This window comes from Megalopta genalis, chromosome 12 (assembly GCF_051020955.1).
Source record: "Megalopta genalis isolate 19385.01 chromosome 12, iyMegGena1_principal, whole genome shotgun sequence".
NCBI classification, from domain to species: domain Eukaryota; kingdom Metazoa; phylum Arthropoda; class Insecta; order Hymenoptera; family Halictidae; genus Megalopta; species Megalopta genalis.
In genome coordinates, this window is record NC_135024.1 from 1,319,369 (window position 1) to 1,335,156 (window position 15,788).

The 15,788-nt window shown below is 38.4% G+C and overlaps 1 protein-coding gene across 4 annotated transcripts in view; it reads right to left on the reverse strand.

Moving 5' to 3' along the window:
* Positions 1 to 2,771: 2,771 nt before the first annotated feature.
* The window catches only part of MCU (mitochondrial calcium uniporter), a 324,119-nt gene continuing 311,102 nt past the window's right edge, over positions 2,772 to 15,788 (reverse strand). For all 4 annotated transcript variants that reach the window (XM_076525577.1, XM_076525578.1, XM_033483429.2 and 1 more), the window contains 3 exons: positions 15,503 to 15,649; positions 9,780 to 9,983; positions 2,772 to 8,505 (listed from right to left, as the gene is read on the reverse strand). In XM_076525577.1, the coding sequence (XP_076381692.1) occupies positions 8,137 to 8,505; positions 9,780 to 9,983; positions 15,503 to 15,649 (720 nt within the window). In that variant the 3' untranslated portion in view covers positions 2,772 to 8,136. The remainder of the gene's footprint in view (positions 8,506 to 9,779; positions 9,984 to 15,502; positions 15,650 to 15,788) is intronic.

A 15,788-nucleotide genomic window follows, 5' to 3' on the forward strand; every position in this document is an offset into this window, starting at 1 on the left:
GGCCGGGAAGTTCTGCGCGTAAAGATTCGCCTTACGATTACGAACAACCTCGACTCAGTCGCTTCGCAGCTGTAATTTTGATCGAGTCGGACAATTACTTCGCGCATTCTCCGCCTGGACAGGATGTCCAAGTAGCGCAGCTGCTTGGCAGCGCCCCTTTTCGCTTGTCTTATCTCCTCGTCGCGAATCTGAGCCGCGGTTTTCTTCGTCTCGTGCTCGTAATCGCCTGGACCCGGTGTTCGAGTCAATCGCGGCCCGGTTCTGCCCGACATTCTGCTCCAGAAGTTCCCTTTGTACCGGAACGTCGTGTAACACGCATCCTAGGAATCGCATCGTTGATCATTTCAACCCTTTCTTCGCTGCTTTTTCATCATTACTACCTGGCGAGGAACATCGTAAAACCCGGGTGGCGAATGCTTGATCGGAGGATTTTTCCTGAGACAACCCAATTCATCGACGTCGTAGCCAGTATAGTATTTTCCTGGCACGGCGGTGGCCCGGGGCAGGGGGGATCGGGGCGGTCGAATCAGCCAAAGCTGTCGTTAACGTTAATTAAGACGCTGAAAAGCGTTCGATCGGCTTATCTAGAATTAGGTTTATTCAGGAGTTTATTTAGTTTTATTTAGTTTCTCTCTAATTCGCGCACAGATCGTGCACAAAAATGGAAAATTTGAGAAGATTATTAGAACGAAGATTATACGATTATTATATGATTATTATACGATTATTCGAGCCTCTTGGCTCATTTTTATATCGTCAGCAACTATAAAAACTAACCGCAAGGCATCTCAATCGCATCTCCTCTTCTCAAATCGTCCATTTTCGTGCGCAATCTGAGTGCGAATTAGGGAGAACTTTACTGTATTACTCTTCCGGCAGGGGCTGCGCATATACAGCGAGAGGATTCCGTTCTCTTAGACTTCAGCAGATCTTCCGAAACATCGTAAATCGGACCAGGCCCTTCGTGAACAGTATACTTGAACCTTGCGTCGGTGAAGTCGATGCTCACACCGCCCTGAGATTGTTAAATTTCTTTTGAAACTCTGCAAGAATTCGAGCTGCGACGGCTGTGATAGGTCACCATGGGAGCTCGTGTCCTTTTCAACGATTCTGCAGGTATCTATCGTTTATTCCTGTCGATCGAATGACTAAAATGACACGAGCCTTGATGGTTAACCCAATGGAAGCTACTTTCTGATATGTGCTTCCGCGGTTCTTTTATGTCGTAAGCGCCGGGGCCGGGCAGCGTCCATGCATCCCTCGACACCGATTGCATCTTCCTTCGCGCTCCGCATAGGAAAGGATACCTTTCCGCTGAAAGTGGCATAATTGCGTAATGACGTTTCGCGATAGGTTGGTTGCGACTGTACCAAGAAGCCTGGGGGGACAGGAACACTCTGACAAATTGTAAGTCCCGGGGCCAATGTTCGGCGGCGTTTGAGTGATCAATTTAGAAAATCTCTTGGCCCTGTCGTGCGCCATCTTCTACCCTAAATGAGTTCTGGGAACGTGGAATTCTGGCCGAAATGGTGAACCGCACGAGGAGAAACAGGAAAACAATGGGCAGCCTGGTTCGCCGAGTAATCGACGCCTCTCGAAATTGCAATGATAGGATTAATCGGCAGTTTTCTTTGATATCGCGGTGATAATTTATTTCTAGCACAAGGAAAGACTGATTGTAATCTAATAATGATTAGACTGCGGATTTTATCCACTTAAAGATTGAAAGGAATGAAGAATGGTGCATCAATTTCATTTTATTAAAATGATCAAAAATAGAGAGAAAATTGTATTTGGCTCATTCGTCTCGCAATCGATGCGAATAATTTTTATCTTGCATAAAGATCTGGAGTCTGTTGATTATAGGATTATAGTAATTTCTCCCGGAAATGCCAAATTTCGTGTTCCTATGAATTTCTCTGTGGTAGGAAAATTATTAAAAATAGAGAGAAAATTGTACTTGGCTCATTCGTCTCGCAATCGATGCGAACAATTATCTTGCATAAAGATCTGGAGTCTGTTGATTCTAGGATTATGGTAATTTCTCCCGGAAATGCCGAATTTCGGGTTCTTGTGAATTTCTCTGTGCTAGGAAAATTATTAAAAATAGAGAGAGAAAATTGTACTTGGTTCATTCGTCTCGCAATCAATGCAAACAATTTTTATCTTGCATAAAGGTCCGGAGTCTGTTGATTATAGGATTATAGTAATTTCTCCCGGAAATGCCAAATTTCGGGTTCCTATGAATTTCTCTGTGGTAGGAAAATTATTAAAAATAGAGAGAAAATTGTACTTGGCTCATTCGTCTTGCAATCGATGCGAACAATTTTTATCTTGCATAAAGGTCCGGAGTCTGTTGATTATAGGATTATAGTAATTTCTCCCGGAAATGCCAAATTTCGGGTTCCTATGAATTTCTCTGTGGTAGGAAAATTATTAAAAATAGAGAGAAAATTGTACTTGGCTCATTCGTCTTGCAATCGATGCGAACAATTTTTATCTTGCATAAAGGTCCGGAGTCTGTTGATTATAGGATTATAGTAATTTCTCCCGGAAATGCCAAATTTCGGGTTCCTGTGAATTTCCCTGTGCTAGGCCTACGCCTATGTAATTTATTGCTACATCGAATTGCTTTCGAATCGTGGCAACAAATTAGAAATAAAAAAGCATTTCTGGGAGAAATTACTTTGTCCATTGCGAGAATGGAATAGCTTGCGAAGTGTTATAAAAATATGTATTATCTGGTCATATCGAATGAACGGCAAACGAAATGTTTTTCGTACGTTTTTACTTTATTTCCAACCGTTTTTTAAATGTATAACTAGATACATGGACGTAAATCACAGCACAACTCAAGGTTGTATAAACATTTATGCATTCGTTGGGAATAATATGTACAATGTGACAAAGTTAGACGCGGCACGCGCGTCTGAGATTCGAACAAAAACTCCATCTCAATGAAACTTCGCGTTCGTTCGGCTTTCGAAACCGGAAAAACAACGTTATAATTCGAATAGCACCGTCGATTTCGAACACAACCGACAAAGAACCGAACAAATCGCTTCAACAACAACGCAATTCGATAACGACGCGGCGCTCGAATCCTCGTGATTCTTATTTTCAAGATTCGCATGAACTGTCGCCAACGAAAATATATACGATAGAACCGACGAGAATCGTAAACGTCGTCTGTTTCTGTGTATAATGGTTAACAATTAGGAGTCAAGCGATCGGAACTTGGCGCATGCTGCGTCCGTGCATTGACAAATCAACGATTTGAACTCTACGTGCAACGTAATCGTCGGAGAATGTGCGCAGATCGTTTCGCAACGGGTTATTTATTTTGTTCGTCAATGGATACAGTAAATTCTCCCTAATTTTTCCTTCAGCTTGCATACAATAATTATTCGAGCCTTGCTCCTCGTTTTTATTATATAATCGTTGACAATCGACGATTATAAAAATTAGCCTCGAGGCTCGAATAATCGTATTTCTTCTCCCGAAATTGTCCACTTTTGTTTACAAGCTGATGGAGAATTCGGGAAAATTTACTGCACACACACGTATACACGATCCTTTCGCGTTACATTGGCGAGCGCGATTCGCTATCGAAGAGAAACGGGGCGAAAATGTGTTTCGCACGAATAACCGAGAACGGAAACCGAATTCGAAGATTTGCCGTCCGTCGTTCGTCGAGGAGATTAGGCGTTTCGTTTTCCATTCATGGTTTGATAAGCTCCGGAGAAACGGCGCAACAAGAACATTTACAAAATAACCATACACTTGTGTATACGATACATAATGTATATATATATCATTTGTATATGTACAAAAACTTGTGTATACGAAATCTTTTTCCTAAAGATCATAAAAAATATCGTCGGAAAGAACAGCTGTTTGCGAGGACGAGAAGTTCGTTTCTCGGTAGCGATGATGATACCGCGGACACGCGCCCTCCGCCCTTTTCTCGCGCCGAGCGCAACGAGGGTCCGTAAAAACGCCCTGATTAAATATTTACTGAACAGCAAGAACAATGCGATAAACAATCTTTCGAACGTCGCGACTGGTTCCCGTCGTTTTAAGAAGCCCGACGCTGCTCGATCGTGGATAGACTGCGGATCCTGCGCAATTAAAATAGTCTCAGTCTAATTGACAAGAAAGTGAAATGTCTTTCGTTTTTTTCTCTTTTTTTTGAAACGTTTCAACAAGCCGTTTCCGCATCGAATTCACAGTCTAACGATCAACAATCTACTCAGCGACTCGGCGCCATTTTTCTTAACGCTTCGCCTACCGGAAGATCCATCGAAAATCGACTTTCAGGCTACTGAAATTGTTTTCGCTATTACATTATTCATCGAGAATATCCGTGCCTGTGAATTACGATTTCTAATGGAAAACAACCGCCGCTAGGCAATGCGTTAAGCAACAAATTCTTTTTTAAAAACAATCTTATCCAGAAACATTTGGTGCGTCGAACAGTTAACAATGATAATCTCTATTCCTTGGTAAGACCGTTGATCCTTAATTATTTTGGTCGTCGAACAACAAATCCTGAGAAACGAAGATTCATATGCCGGTGTTCAAAAATTAGGAGGATAGAATTTTTTCTTTTTTTTCTCTTTTCTTTTCTCTGCTTTTTTTGTACTGTTCAGCAACGATCTCGCGATAATTCATCGTCGTGACGCATGGCAGGTTGATGGTGCACGTCTTCTCTTTCGAACCGATTCGCGAGAATTCCCGGGACCGTTCCTGTGCTTTTTCGCGACGTGAACGTTGGCACTGGATTGCATCGGTCGCAAAATGGAGCTCGGAGAAAAGCGATTGTCGGAAAGGAGAGAGAAAGAGAGAGATAGAGAAAGAGAGAGAATCCGAATTGCCGAACAGAATGATTAAACGGCACGCGTTCAATTCCTGTGCTCGCGGAGATGTGCTCTGAAATTGTGCTTCGATACGATCTATGTATAGCGAGTCGTCTATACTTCGGCGATCCTAACGCGCTATCGATACAATTCTAAACGTGGTTTTTCTTTACCTATCGGGTCGTAAACTAGCGGAAGTTGTACCTCGAATGCATCTTCGATTGTACGATATACTGTGTTAAATAACAAAACAATACGAAAAAAATACTTTACGCGAACGTGTTTCGCATCGTTCGAACAGTTCGCATCGCTCGTTTTTAACGAGAACTCGGTGCACAACAATCTACAGACCGAGAATTTTACTAATAGACTGCGGATATTTATGCGAACTCTTGGTCGAATAATTATATATATATATATTATATTATATATTATTATTGTACTGTATATTGTATTATAATATTATTATATATTATAATAATATATAGTACATAATATATAATAATATTATAATATAACATATAGTACAATAATAATATATAATATAATATATATATAATAATAATAATAATAATACATAATATAATATTATTATATATATATTATAATAATTCCGTCGGGTTCGAAAATGAATTGTAAATAATTTCCGTCTCGGTGAGCAGCTCCCAAAAATTGGATAAACACAATTAATTGATCGAAGTTGTTACCTTCGTCGAAAAAATAAAACTGGCATATCACAACGAAAATCATTTAATCTTTTAACTGATAGAGACAGAAGAATTTCACAAGAGTAATTTTCATCGCAGTTTTCACACGATTATAAACGATAATGAGAATTCGTATAAACACCAACAGTCCGAGGAACGATTCGTTACACAGAAAATGATGACTGATAGTTCTGTTAACAGAAAACGGATTCTAGAGTGTCTCAGGAAGTAGAATTGTTGGCGCCACTGCGAAGATCGAGCACAGTGGCGGGAGCTATTCGAGCGGACGGATAAGGGGTCGTTTAATTCCGAAAGCGAAGAGAGGGAGAGAGAAAGTTTCTTAAACAGGCTAGAGAAGAGAATCGTCTAATACCTAAAAATACTTTCGTGAATGGTACTCTAGACTGCGGTTAAGTAGTAACGGTAGTGTTTTAAATTCTTAAACGTTAAAGGTTTTGTTCAAAGATCGAAACTGGGTGCACGAATGGCGGTCACTCGATTCGTTTCGAATCGTGCGCCACCGTTAGAGGGTCAATGGTGTGTTAGTGGGGTGTGGTAGCGAGGTATCGCGCTTCTCTTTCCAATAAATACTTAAACGGCGAAACGTTCTCTATCAGCGATTCAATCAAGCGTTAATAGTAACATTATAAAAAGCTCCGGGCAACTGTGGCCGGAACACGATATAGTTAAATAGAATATATTCGTAGATTTGAATGGCGGCGAGGAACAGCGCTTGAACAGACGTTGCCGCCATTCGAAAAAATTATTTAAAAAATATCCGTAGCCGGTTGATGTGCGCTTACGAAATCGATAAGTACAGAAGTGTCTTTCCCTGAAGCGATAAGTAACAACGCCGGTGAATCGGGACGAACGTGTAAGTACTCTGTACGTGTAAGTACGTGTAAGTACTCGGGTCGATTGCAAAAGATAACAATGTTCGTCGGGGGCTGGGAAAGGAAACGCTATATTTACAGGTGAATTGTCTGTGTCGTTTTACGGAGAACGGTATGATAAAATCACGTACACGCGAATTACGCGGCAGTCGGATCGGTTAAAAGAAAAATCCCGAGGTACGATCGTCGGTTAAAATGGTAAAACGCGTTGACTGTTCGTAAGAGATTCGTGAAAAAGAGACAGACAAGGTGTATCTGTGTGCGTGTATGAGAAAGAGAGAGAGAGAGAGAGAGAGAGAGAGAGAGAGAGAGAGTGTGTGAGGCGATTATCGTTAAATTACAATTAAAAGATATTAACTTATCACAAATACGACCGCATAAATGTATGTATATCTACAGGGTGGTCCATCAGAAATAGAATTTCTTATCGTCTCCACCTCGAGTCGTCATTTCTAAAGAGAAGTCACCCTTTGTCCATTCGATAGAACTGTGGAACAATTTTTCCCAGCTTCGAACACAGAATCAAAAACGAAATCAACATATTTACACGAAGAACGTCCGTTTAAATGATAATTATCCTGCGGATCTTTGCGCAAATTCCTTAACAAGTAGAATCGAGGGAAAGCCAGGAATATTCCTGGATTATATTCCTATAATATAATATAATATATATATAATCTGTATATATTATATTATATTATAGGAATATAATCCAGGAATATTCCTGGCTTTTCCTCGATTTATAATTTATAATTTCCTCGATAATATAATATAATATATATATAATCTATATATATTATATTATATTATAGATAAGATAATATTCCATCCTTAATATATTCCTATAATATAATATAATATGTATATAATCTATATATATTATATGATATTATAGGAATATAATCCAAGAATATTCCAGGAATATTATATATATAAGATAATATTCAATCCTTAATATATTCCTATATTAAAGAATATTCCATCGAAGTCAGTTTAAAATAAAAACAGTAAAAATCTTGACCGACACGAACGTGTCCCAGTGTTTTACAAATACGTTTGTGGCACAACTCGCACAAAGGTCCGCAGCAGGTTCGAACGTTGTAAAACGCGATGTTCCAGCCAGTTCCATCGAGAAGGACGCGCCGCCGTAAGAATACTTAACCAACGTAGACTATAAATTTCAACTATTCAGCTCGGATAGGCAATATTCCTAGCGTCAACAAAGATAATTCGATGTCTGATTAACCACACCATTCGTCGCCATCGTCGAGGGAACATCGTCTCCTCCCCCCCAATGTCTCGTGCGACCGTATCCGTTTCCGGCTTTCCGTCGCGTAGTAAATGACAGCGTGTAGAAAACTGCGGTATGTACACATCTTGATCCGACGTCTTCCAAACGCAGAGCAGTCAACAACATTGAGCATTGGGCAGATACATATATTTATACATGTAGTCGTTGATTAGGAGTGTCGTCGTACGACTTGGAAGACCTCCGCCGACGATACTGCCTGTGTGTTTTACATCGTGCGCAACAGAAAGCGATCGATCCTCCTACCCTCTCGATCGTTCGACCGTGATGTGAACCGATTAGGTGAACACCCCTGTGTGCGTTTTCCTCGTCGGGGGAAACAAACGAAAGCCTGATTCCGAGTTCTAGCGATCTAAAATCCTCGGCGATCAATCCCTCGTTTCCTTCCGCAGCCAGGCAGCCTCGAACTCTGCCGCGTTCAGCGTCGGTTTCTTGCTGGCATCTTTCGCTGGGAAGATGCCCTGCTTAGGAAGACTCCTTTCGGGACTAGGGCTAGAACTAGGACTACGCGAGGAACTCGACGATCTGGATCTACTCGGGGACCCTTCCCTTTTCAGCTGGTCCAGACGCGCCTGGTGCTCGTACAGGGGGCCGCGGATGACCTTCAGGGTGGTCTCCAGCTCGTAGGCTCTGTTCTTCAGGCTGTTGTAGAGGTCGATGTCCAGGCCCACTTTCCTGGCCCTCTTGTGCAACGCGATCAGGTGTCGTCTGTTCAACACGTCCGGCAGCATGTATTCCTGTAAAGAGATATCAATTTGTTATTTCCACGTTGCTATTTTATACGTTTCACACAGACTATCATTGCTCAGCCCTTGTGCACTGTTCTTTGTGTGTTTTGGAAATTGAATTTGACGACTAGACTGCAGATATTATGCATTTTCAGTAAAAATGGACGAACGAAACGTAGACAAAATACTGTCGCGTCGCTTTCACTGTATTAACATCATCGGAAGAAGAAATACAGGTAACTCTTCTATAAATATACGAGAGCCAGAATCAGTACAAAAAGGGGGTTAACGTACTGAGAACTTATTAAAAACAAACAGTTTGTTCTAATTTCATACAAGCAACTTAACTTTCATGAAACAATATAAATGTATGTATAACACCAAACGTAAAAGGAAAAAAAAACAGAAAATATTATTTTCATTTAATGTAACCTTAATTCAATAAATTTCTTCCTCGTCACTACTCAGTACAATCAAAGGAGAACGTTTTTTCGGTCGAACGATATCATCTTCGCTTTCTCTGAACCCTCTTCTTCATTCAGATCTTTTTGCATCTCTTCTATCCTCTTTAAAAAATCCGTAATTTTGATTCGTTTGCTGGTTCTTACAAGATTATGTCAAGATTCTTCTTCTTCTTACAAGGTCATTGTAGATTTCATGGCACGAAGACAGACAATTTTGCAGCTCCCTTTTGAATTTTTGTCTTCTTTCAGCGGAAGGGTATTTATATATACATATATTTACCCTTAATTATAATAATTATATTTTCATGTGTGAAGCCACTATATAATTCGTTATTCCATCCCGTCGTTATTTCAAGCTAATTTAGTTTGTTTTTTTTTAAATATATGTTAAACAGAAATCGTGTTATCCAGTGCTGTAGAGGTACACAGTGTCGTACAAAGGTTTTCGCAATTTTCTGATCGTATTAGAGCAAAACAGTGTTATAGAATGCCGTGTTGAAGAAGAGCTATCTATACATTCTTATCTAGCTTCTGTTTTATATGCAATCGTCGAGAAACGTTTCTATTCCGCACAAAGAATCGCAGTCTACCGATGACATTCAATTTCAACAATCTAGTTTCTAGCTCCTAGCGTGGCCAAACTGTCGACATCCAATTGATTCATGAGTTTCAGTTATGAACAATCGCAGATAAAAGCAAAGATTCGAGCACGATAATGGACTTTTTTTTTTTTTTAATCGATCACCAGGTTCTTTCGATTCTTTCTTGCTGGAGCTTTGCAATGCTTTGCTTGCAGCCAAGCACGGGGAGCACACTGACTTGTTTGGTTAAGACGAAGTAGCAGAACCAAGCCATCGTAGTGCCGTAGGTGACGAAGTACGTGACCGGTTCCATTATGTCCCAGGAATATTCCCACCACGTTAGCCTGGCCAAACCGCTGAACTGCACTGACATAAGGACCAGACACATCCAGATAAAGACGTTCGCTCTCCTGGCAGCCGCGGTTTCCAAATCCAATAGTTTCTGCAACAAAGGGGAAACAGAAGCTTTGTAATTTCACTCCGCTAAACATAATTTCATCACGCGAGTAATAATACCACGATCACACGGACGCTAGAGTTTCAATTATCATTTCATCCCCTTAATTTTTCATCCCCTAATTAAAAAATCAGGCCTCGACAATTTTTATGAAGAGCTCGCTAATTAAAAGATGCTTTCACAGGGTGGTTAGCGACACAAAAGGATGGATGAAACGTTGACAATTTCACAATTTAACTGGCTTTTCTGCTTTCACAATTAGTAGACCGTGGATTTTTGCGAACGATAAAGATTGTTTGCAATAATTACAGGAGCTAAGTAGACATCGATCTTGTTCATTAATTATTTCAATGAGTTAAATAGAATGTAAAGGTGTCCTCGAATTGTTTTGATGTTTTCGCTGTTAAGTTTTCGATCGCCTCCTTTTTTTGTCACGAATGCATAAAAATCCGCAGTCCGTCGATTGCATTTATTTACACGATGAGAAAACGGAGTTAAACATGGAACGGCGAGAATCAGGACGGGGCCGAGCACTATCTGTACAGATAAATCAAAATGTCTGTTCTCAGAGGGTTAATATTTACAGTTCGAGAGACAGCGGAGAATCCCGAGTGCACGAAACTTTCGCATCGATGTTATATATACATATATATTCGCTTCGGATTCTGCAGCGAAAAGTGAAGCTTATAACATTTCCACTGTTATCATCATTATTATATTCCGTTTCGACTTCCCTTCGCTACGAGTCTCATTTACTTGTGCAATATATATCCCGCTGCAAGCTCCTTTAATTATCTTCTGAAATGAATACCTGCTCTCCTTGTACCGTGGTCGTCATTATTGAAAGCAAAGCTGCTGCTTTTTCATCGAACCAATAATAATACTCTTAGGAAATAATACTCTTCGAATTCAATATTTTATTTTATTTTTATCTCGGTATGTATTTTAAAGAAATCGTTGCTAATGCAGCCATCGTTTACCATTTTTGGGATTGTGTGCATTCGTGTTGAAATTAGTGGGCGAACCGTGAAACGGCGGAGACACTTAGACAGCTTAAAAACAACCATAATAATTATTATTATTATTAATATAATTCTAATATTATTCTTATTACTTTTTTTTATTATTATTTATTTATGAGCTGCTAGACGCTTTTAAAGGAACAAAGTAAACGTTACAGAGAACAAGATTTTAATATAAATACAATGGAATTAGTAAAATGGCTCAGAATGTTTCCAATGAAATCAGGTTTATTATATGAAATTGTAATTTAATTTAAAACTTTACTAAATTTATTAGTAAAATGGCTCAGTATGTTTCCAATGAAATCAGGCTTATTATATAAACCATTCTAGAATCATCTTCTATATTTATTTTATTCACGTTCCATACGATTTTTATGGGACACGGATTTTATGCATTTATTGCAAAACTTGACAAGAGAAATATGGAATAATAGAAACATTAAAAGAATTTCAGAGTACTCTGTGTTACATCATTTTCAATCAATTAAGGTTATTAAAAGAAGAAGTACATTGTTATTCAATTCTTGTTTTGTACAATTACCCAATGAAATCAGGTTTATTATATGAAATTGTAATTTAATTTAAAACTTTACTAAATTTATTAGTAAAGTGACTCAGTATGTTTCCAATGAAATCAGGCTTATTATATGAACCATTCTAGAATCATCTTCTACATTTATTTTATTCGCGTTTCATTCGATTTTTATGGGATACGGATTTTATGCATATATTGCAAAAATTAATAAGAGAAATACGGAATAATAGAATCATTAACAGAATTTAAGAGTTCTGTTACATCATTTTCAATCAATTAAGATTATTAAAAGAAGAAATACATTGTTATACAATACTTGTTTTGCACAATTACCCAACTAAATCAGGTTTATTATATGAAATTGTAAATTAATTTAAAACTTTACCAAATGTATTAATAAAATGGCTCAGTATGTTTCCAATGAAATCAAGCTTATTATATAAACCATTCTAGAATCATCTTCTATATTTATTTTATTTACGTTTCATTCGATTTTTGTGGCACACGGATTTTATGCATTTATTGCAAAAGTTGACAAGAGAAATACGGAATAACAGAAACATTAAAAGAATTTAAGAGTACTGTTACATCATTTTCAATCAATTAAGAATATTAAAAGAAGAAATACATTGTTATTCAATACTTGTTTTGTACAATTACTCAACGAAATCAGGTTTATTATATGAAATTGTAATTTAATTTAAAACTTTACCAAATGTATTAATAAAATGGCTCAGTATGTTTCCAATGAAATCAAGCTTATTATATAAACCATTCTAGAATCATCTTCTATATTTATTTTATTTACGTTTCATTCGATTTTTATGGGACACGGATTTTATGCATTTATTGCAAAACTTGACAAGAGAAATACGGAATAATAGAAACATTAAAAGAATTTAAGAGTACCGTTACATCATTTTCAATCAATTAAGGTTATTAAAAGAAGAAATACATTGTTATTCAATACTTGTTTTATACAATTACTCAATGGAATCAGGTTTATTATATGAAATTGTAATTTAATTTCAAACTTGACTAAATTTATTAGTAAAATGACTCAGTATATTACCAATGAAATCAGGCTTATTATATGAACCATTCTAGAATCATCTTCTACATTTATTTTAATCACGTTTCATTCGATTTTTATGGGACACGGATTTTATGTATTTATTGCAAAAGTTGACAAGAGAAATACGGAATAACAGAAACATTAAAAGAATTTAAGAGTACTGTTACATCATTTTCAATCAATTAAGAATATTAAAAGAAGAAATACATTGTTATTCAATACTTGTTTTGTACAATTACTCAACGAAATCAGGTTTATTATATGAAATTGTAATTTAATTTAAAACTTTACTAAATTCATTAGTAAAATGACTCAGTATATTACCAATGAAATCAGGCTTATTATATGAACCATTCTAGAATCATCTTCTACATTTATTTTAATCACGTTTCATTCGATTTTTGTGGCACACGGATTTTATGCATTTATTGCAAAAGTTGACAAGAGAAATACGGAATAACAGAAACATTAAAAGAATTTAAGAGTACTGTTACATCATTTTCAATCAATTAAGAATATTAAAAGAAGAAATACATTGTTATTCAATACTTGTTTTGTACAATTACTCAACGAAATCAGGTTTATTATATGAAATTGTAATTTAATTTAAAACTTTACTAAATTTATTAGTAAAATGACTCAGTATATTACCAATGAAATCAGGCTTATTATATGAACCATTCTAGAATCATCTTCTACATTTATTTTAATCATGTTTCATTCGATTTTTGTGGCACATGGATTTTATGCATTTATTGCAAAAGTTGACAAGAGAAATACGTAATAATAGAAACATTAAAAGAATTTAAGAGTACTGTTACATCATTTTCAATCAATTAAGAATATTAAAAGAAGAAATACATTGTTATTCAATTCTTGTTTTGTACAATTACCCAACGAAATTTTAAAAATTTATCAAATTTACCCAACAAGATCCGCGATGCATTTATGATGATCGTTCGAAGAAACGAACTCGTAGGGAAACTTGATTCGCAGAAGAGACCAATTGGATCCGCGAAAGGGCGACATTCGATCGGAAAGAATACGAAAGAACACGATCCGCGGAAAGATGGGTTCGCGGTGAAGAACCGACGGCATCGAAGGGAAAGGATGCCGAGGAATGCGAATGAAAAAGAAACGAGCGCGATCGACGTTATATAATTAGAAACAACACGACCGGCTCGCGGTGTTACGGCGATACACGTTAATCGGTTTTTGGTGATCGGGCTGCAAGCGCGAGCCGGGTTGGAACAACGTTAATTATCGAGCCGCGGCCGCATGGTAGCGCGGCGATTAAACGGACTCCGTGAAAAATGAATTCATCCAATGAGGAGAAAACGAGCGATGAAGGAACGACGAACGATGGTTTGTTGAATAATTCGCACGCGCTCGAACGCGGCGGAATGCTAATCGCGTGCCCGTGGCTCCTTACGCTTCCGTCGAACGCAGATGCCGGGGGCTCGTCGGGAACGTATCAATTCCGCTTCCTATCTCGAAATGGACGAAACCGTTTTCTACCTGTTACCGGAAATTATTTCTTGGACCTCACTCGGTAGAGTAATTTCTCCCAGAAATGTTCGGAGGTCGAAACTGAAACCAGATCTGAAGGCAGATCTGAGAATACTAGTCGCGATTCTTCTTCTTATGGCTCAACTCTCTTATTTCTAATTTTTTTGCCACGATTCGAAGGAAATAAATTACATAGCAATAAGTTACATAGGCGTAGGACTAGCACAGGGAAATTCACAGCAACCCGAAGTTTGGCATTTCTGGGAGAAATTGCTGTAATTCGCATCTCTAAGTAATTATCCCCCCCGAAACGCAGTTCTAGAGCAGTTATGGCACGACTATGAAGCGTTCAGTATACCGTAGCATTTATTAACGTTTGATATTTATTGTATTTTTGGTGAAATGATAATTGATCTACCTCGTACGCACTGTACGGAACTTTTCGCGTTAATTATTCTGGGATATTTTCGAATACCGAGTGAACTGTCAGTTATTTAAATATAAACCATTATTTTTAACTATTATTATTATTATTATTAGATTATATAAACTAATTATTTTCACTAATTAAATTATATGGCAAGCTAGCCAAAGGAGTGCTTCATAAGATCGTTGTCTACAATCATAAAAATGTTCTAATTTATAAACTTTGCAACAAGAGCCATTTTCCACCCTGTACAATGCATCCCTTTTCGCGAGAACTCTCTCTCTCTCTCCCTCCTTTACTCATTACTCACAAATTTCTAAAATTCCATTATCTGCATCTTTATAGAAGATTTCAGAAATGTATCATTAATCGATCAACCCTAGCTTCTAAATTATTAACCCAACATTAGTATGCAGAGCAACGCGCATTCAGTCAATAGTCGCAACAGAGATTTCATAGCTCAATAAAAAAGGATGACTCGTTCGCTCGCTGCGGCGCATCAACTATTTCATTGTACATTATTCCCATCGGTAGTGCGCCATAGAAAATTTAGTGTCGACGACATTGTAAACCCGGAACGCATTCGTTGCAGCGGTAACGACGCAATATCTGTAAAACGCGCGCATCGAGCGGAGTTTACCGCGTTCTCGAGTTTGTCGGAGGCCGACGTGTAAATGATAACTGACGTTACAACGCGTTACATTCCGCGCTCGTGGCCGCTGTCACGACGGGATTGATCGAACGTCCAGGAAACGAAGCTTGTTTTTCTCGGTTCGGGAATTCGCCATTCGATAAATCAGGGAAGTGATCGCGGCGCGCGTGGTCGAGAGTGCTATCTTGAAGAACGGCGTCCACCAGCCAGCATTTCAGGTGTTCTTCGTTAATGGGATTGCAACGAGCGAGATTCCGAGTCCGTGGTCCGTAGGACTTTACCTGCTCCAACGGCTCCAACTCCAACCTCACTGTCTCCAACTCGGCCAACACTTGTTTCTCCATGTCCGCGAAGTGCTCTCGGACATGGAACGCCTCGTACAGCTGTCCGATTAATTTCTGCACGTCCGATAACTTCTCTATGTTCTCCTGAAACACGCCGACGACGCCGGATTAGAACTGCAATTGTATTATGCCCGATCTCCTCGCGAAAATCCCTCGCGAAATTCGGCGACCGGTCTTTCGCGCGGTAATCGTAATAATTTTATGCGGTTATGGGGAAATTGGG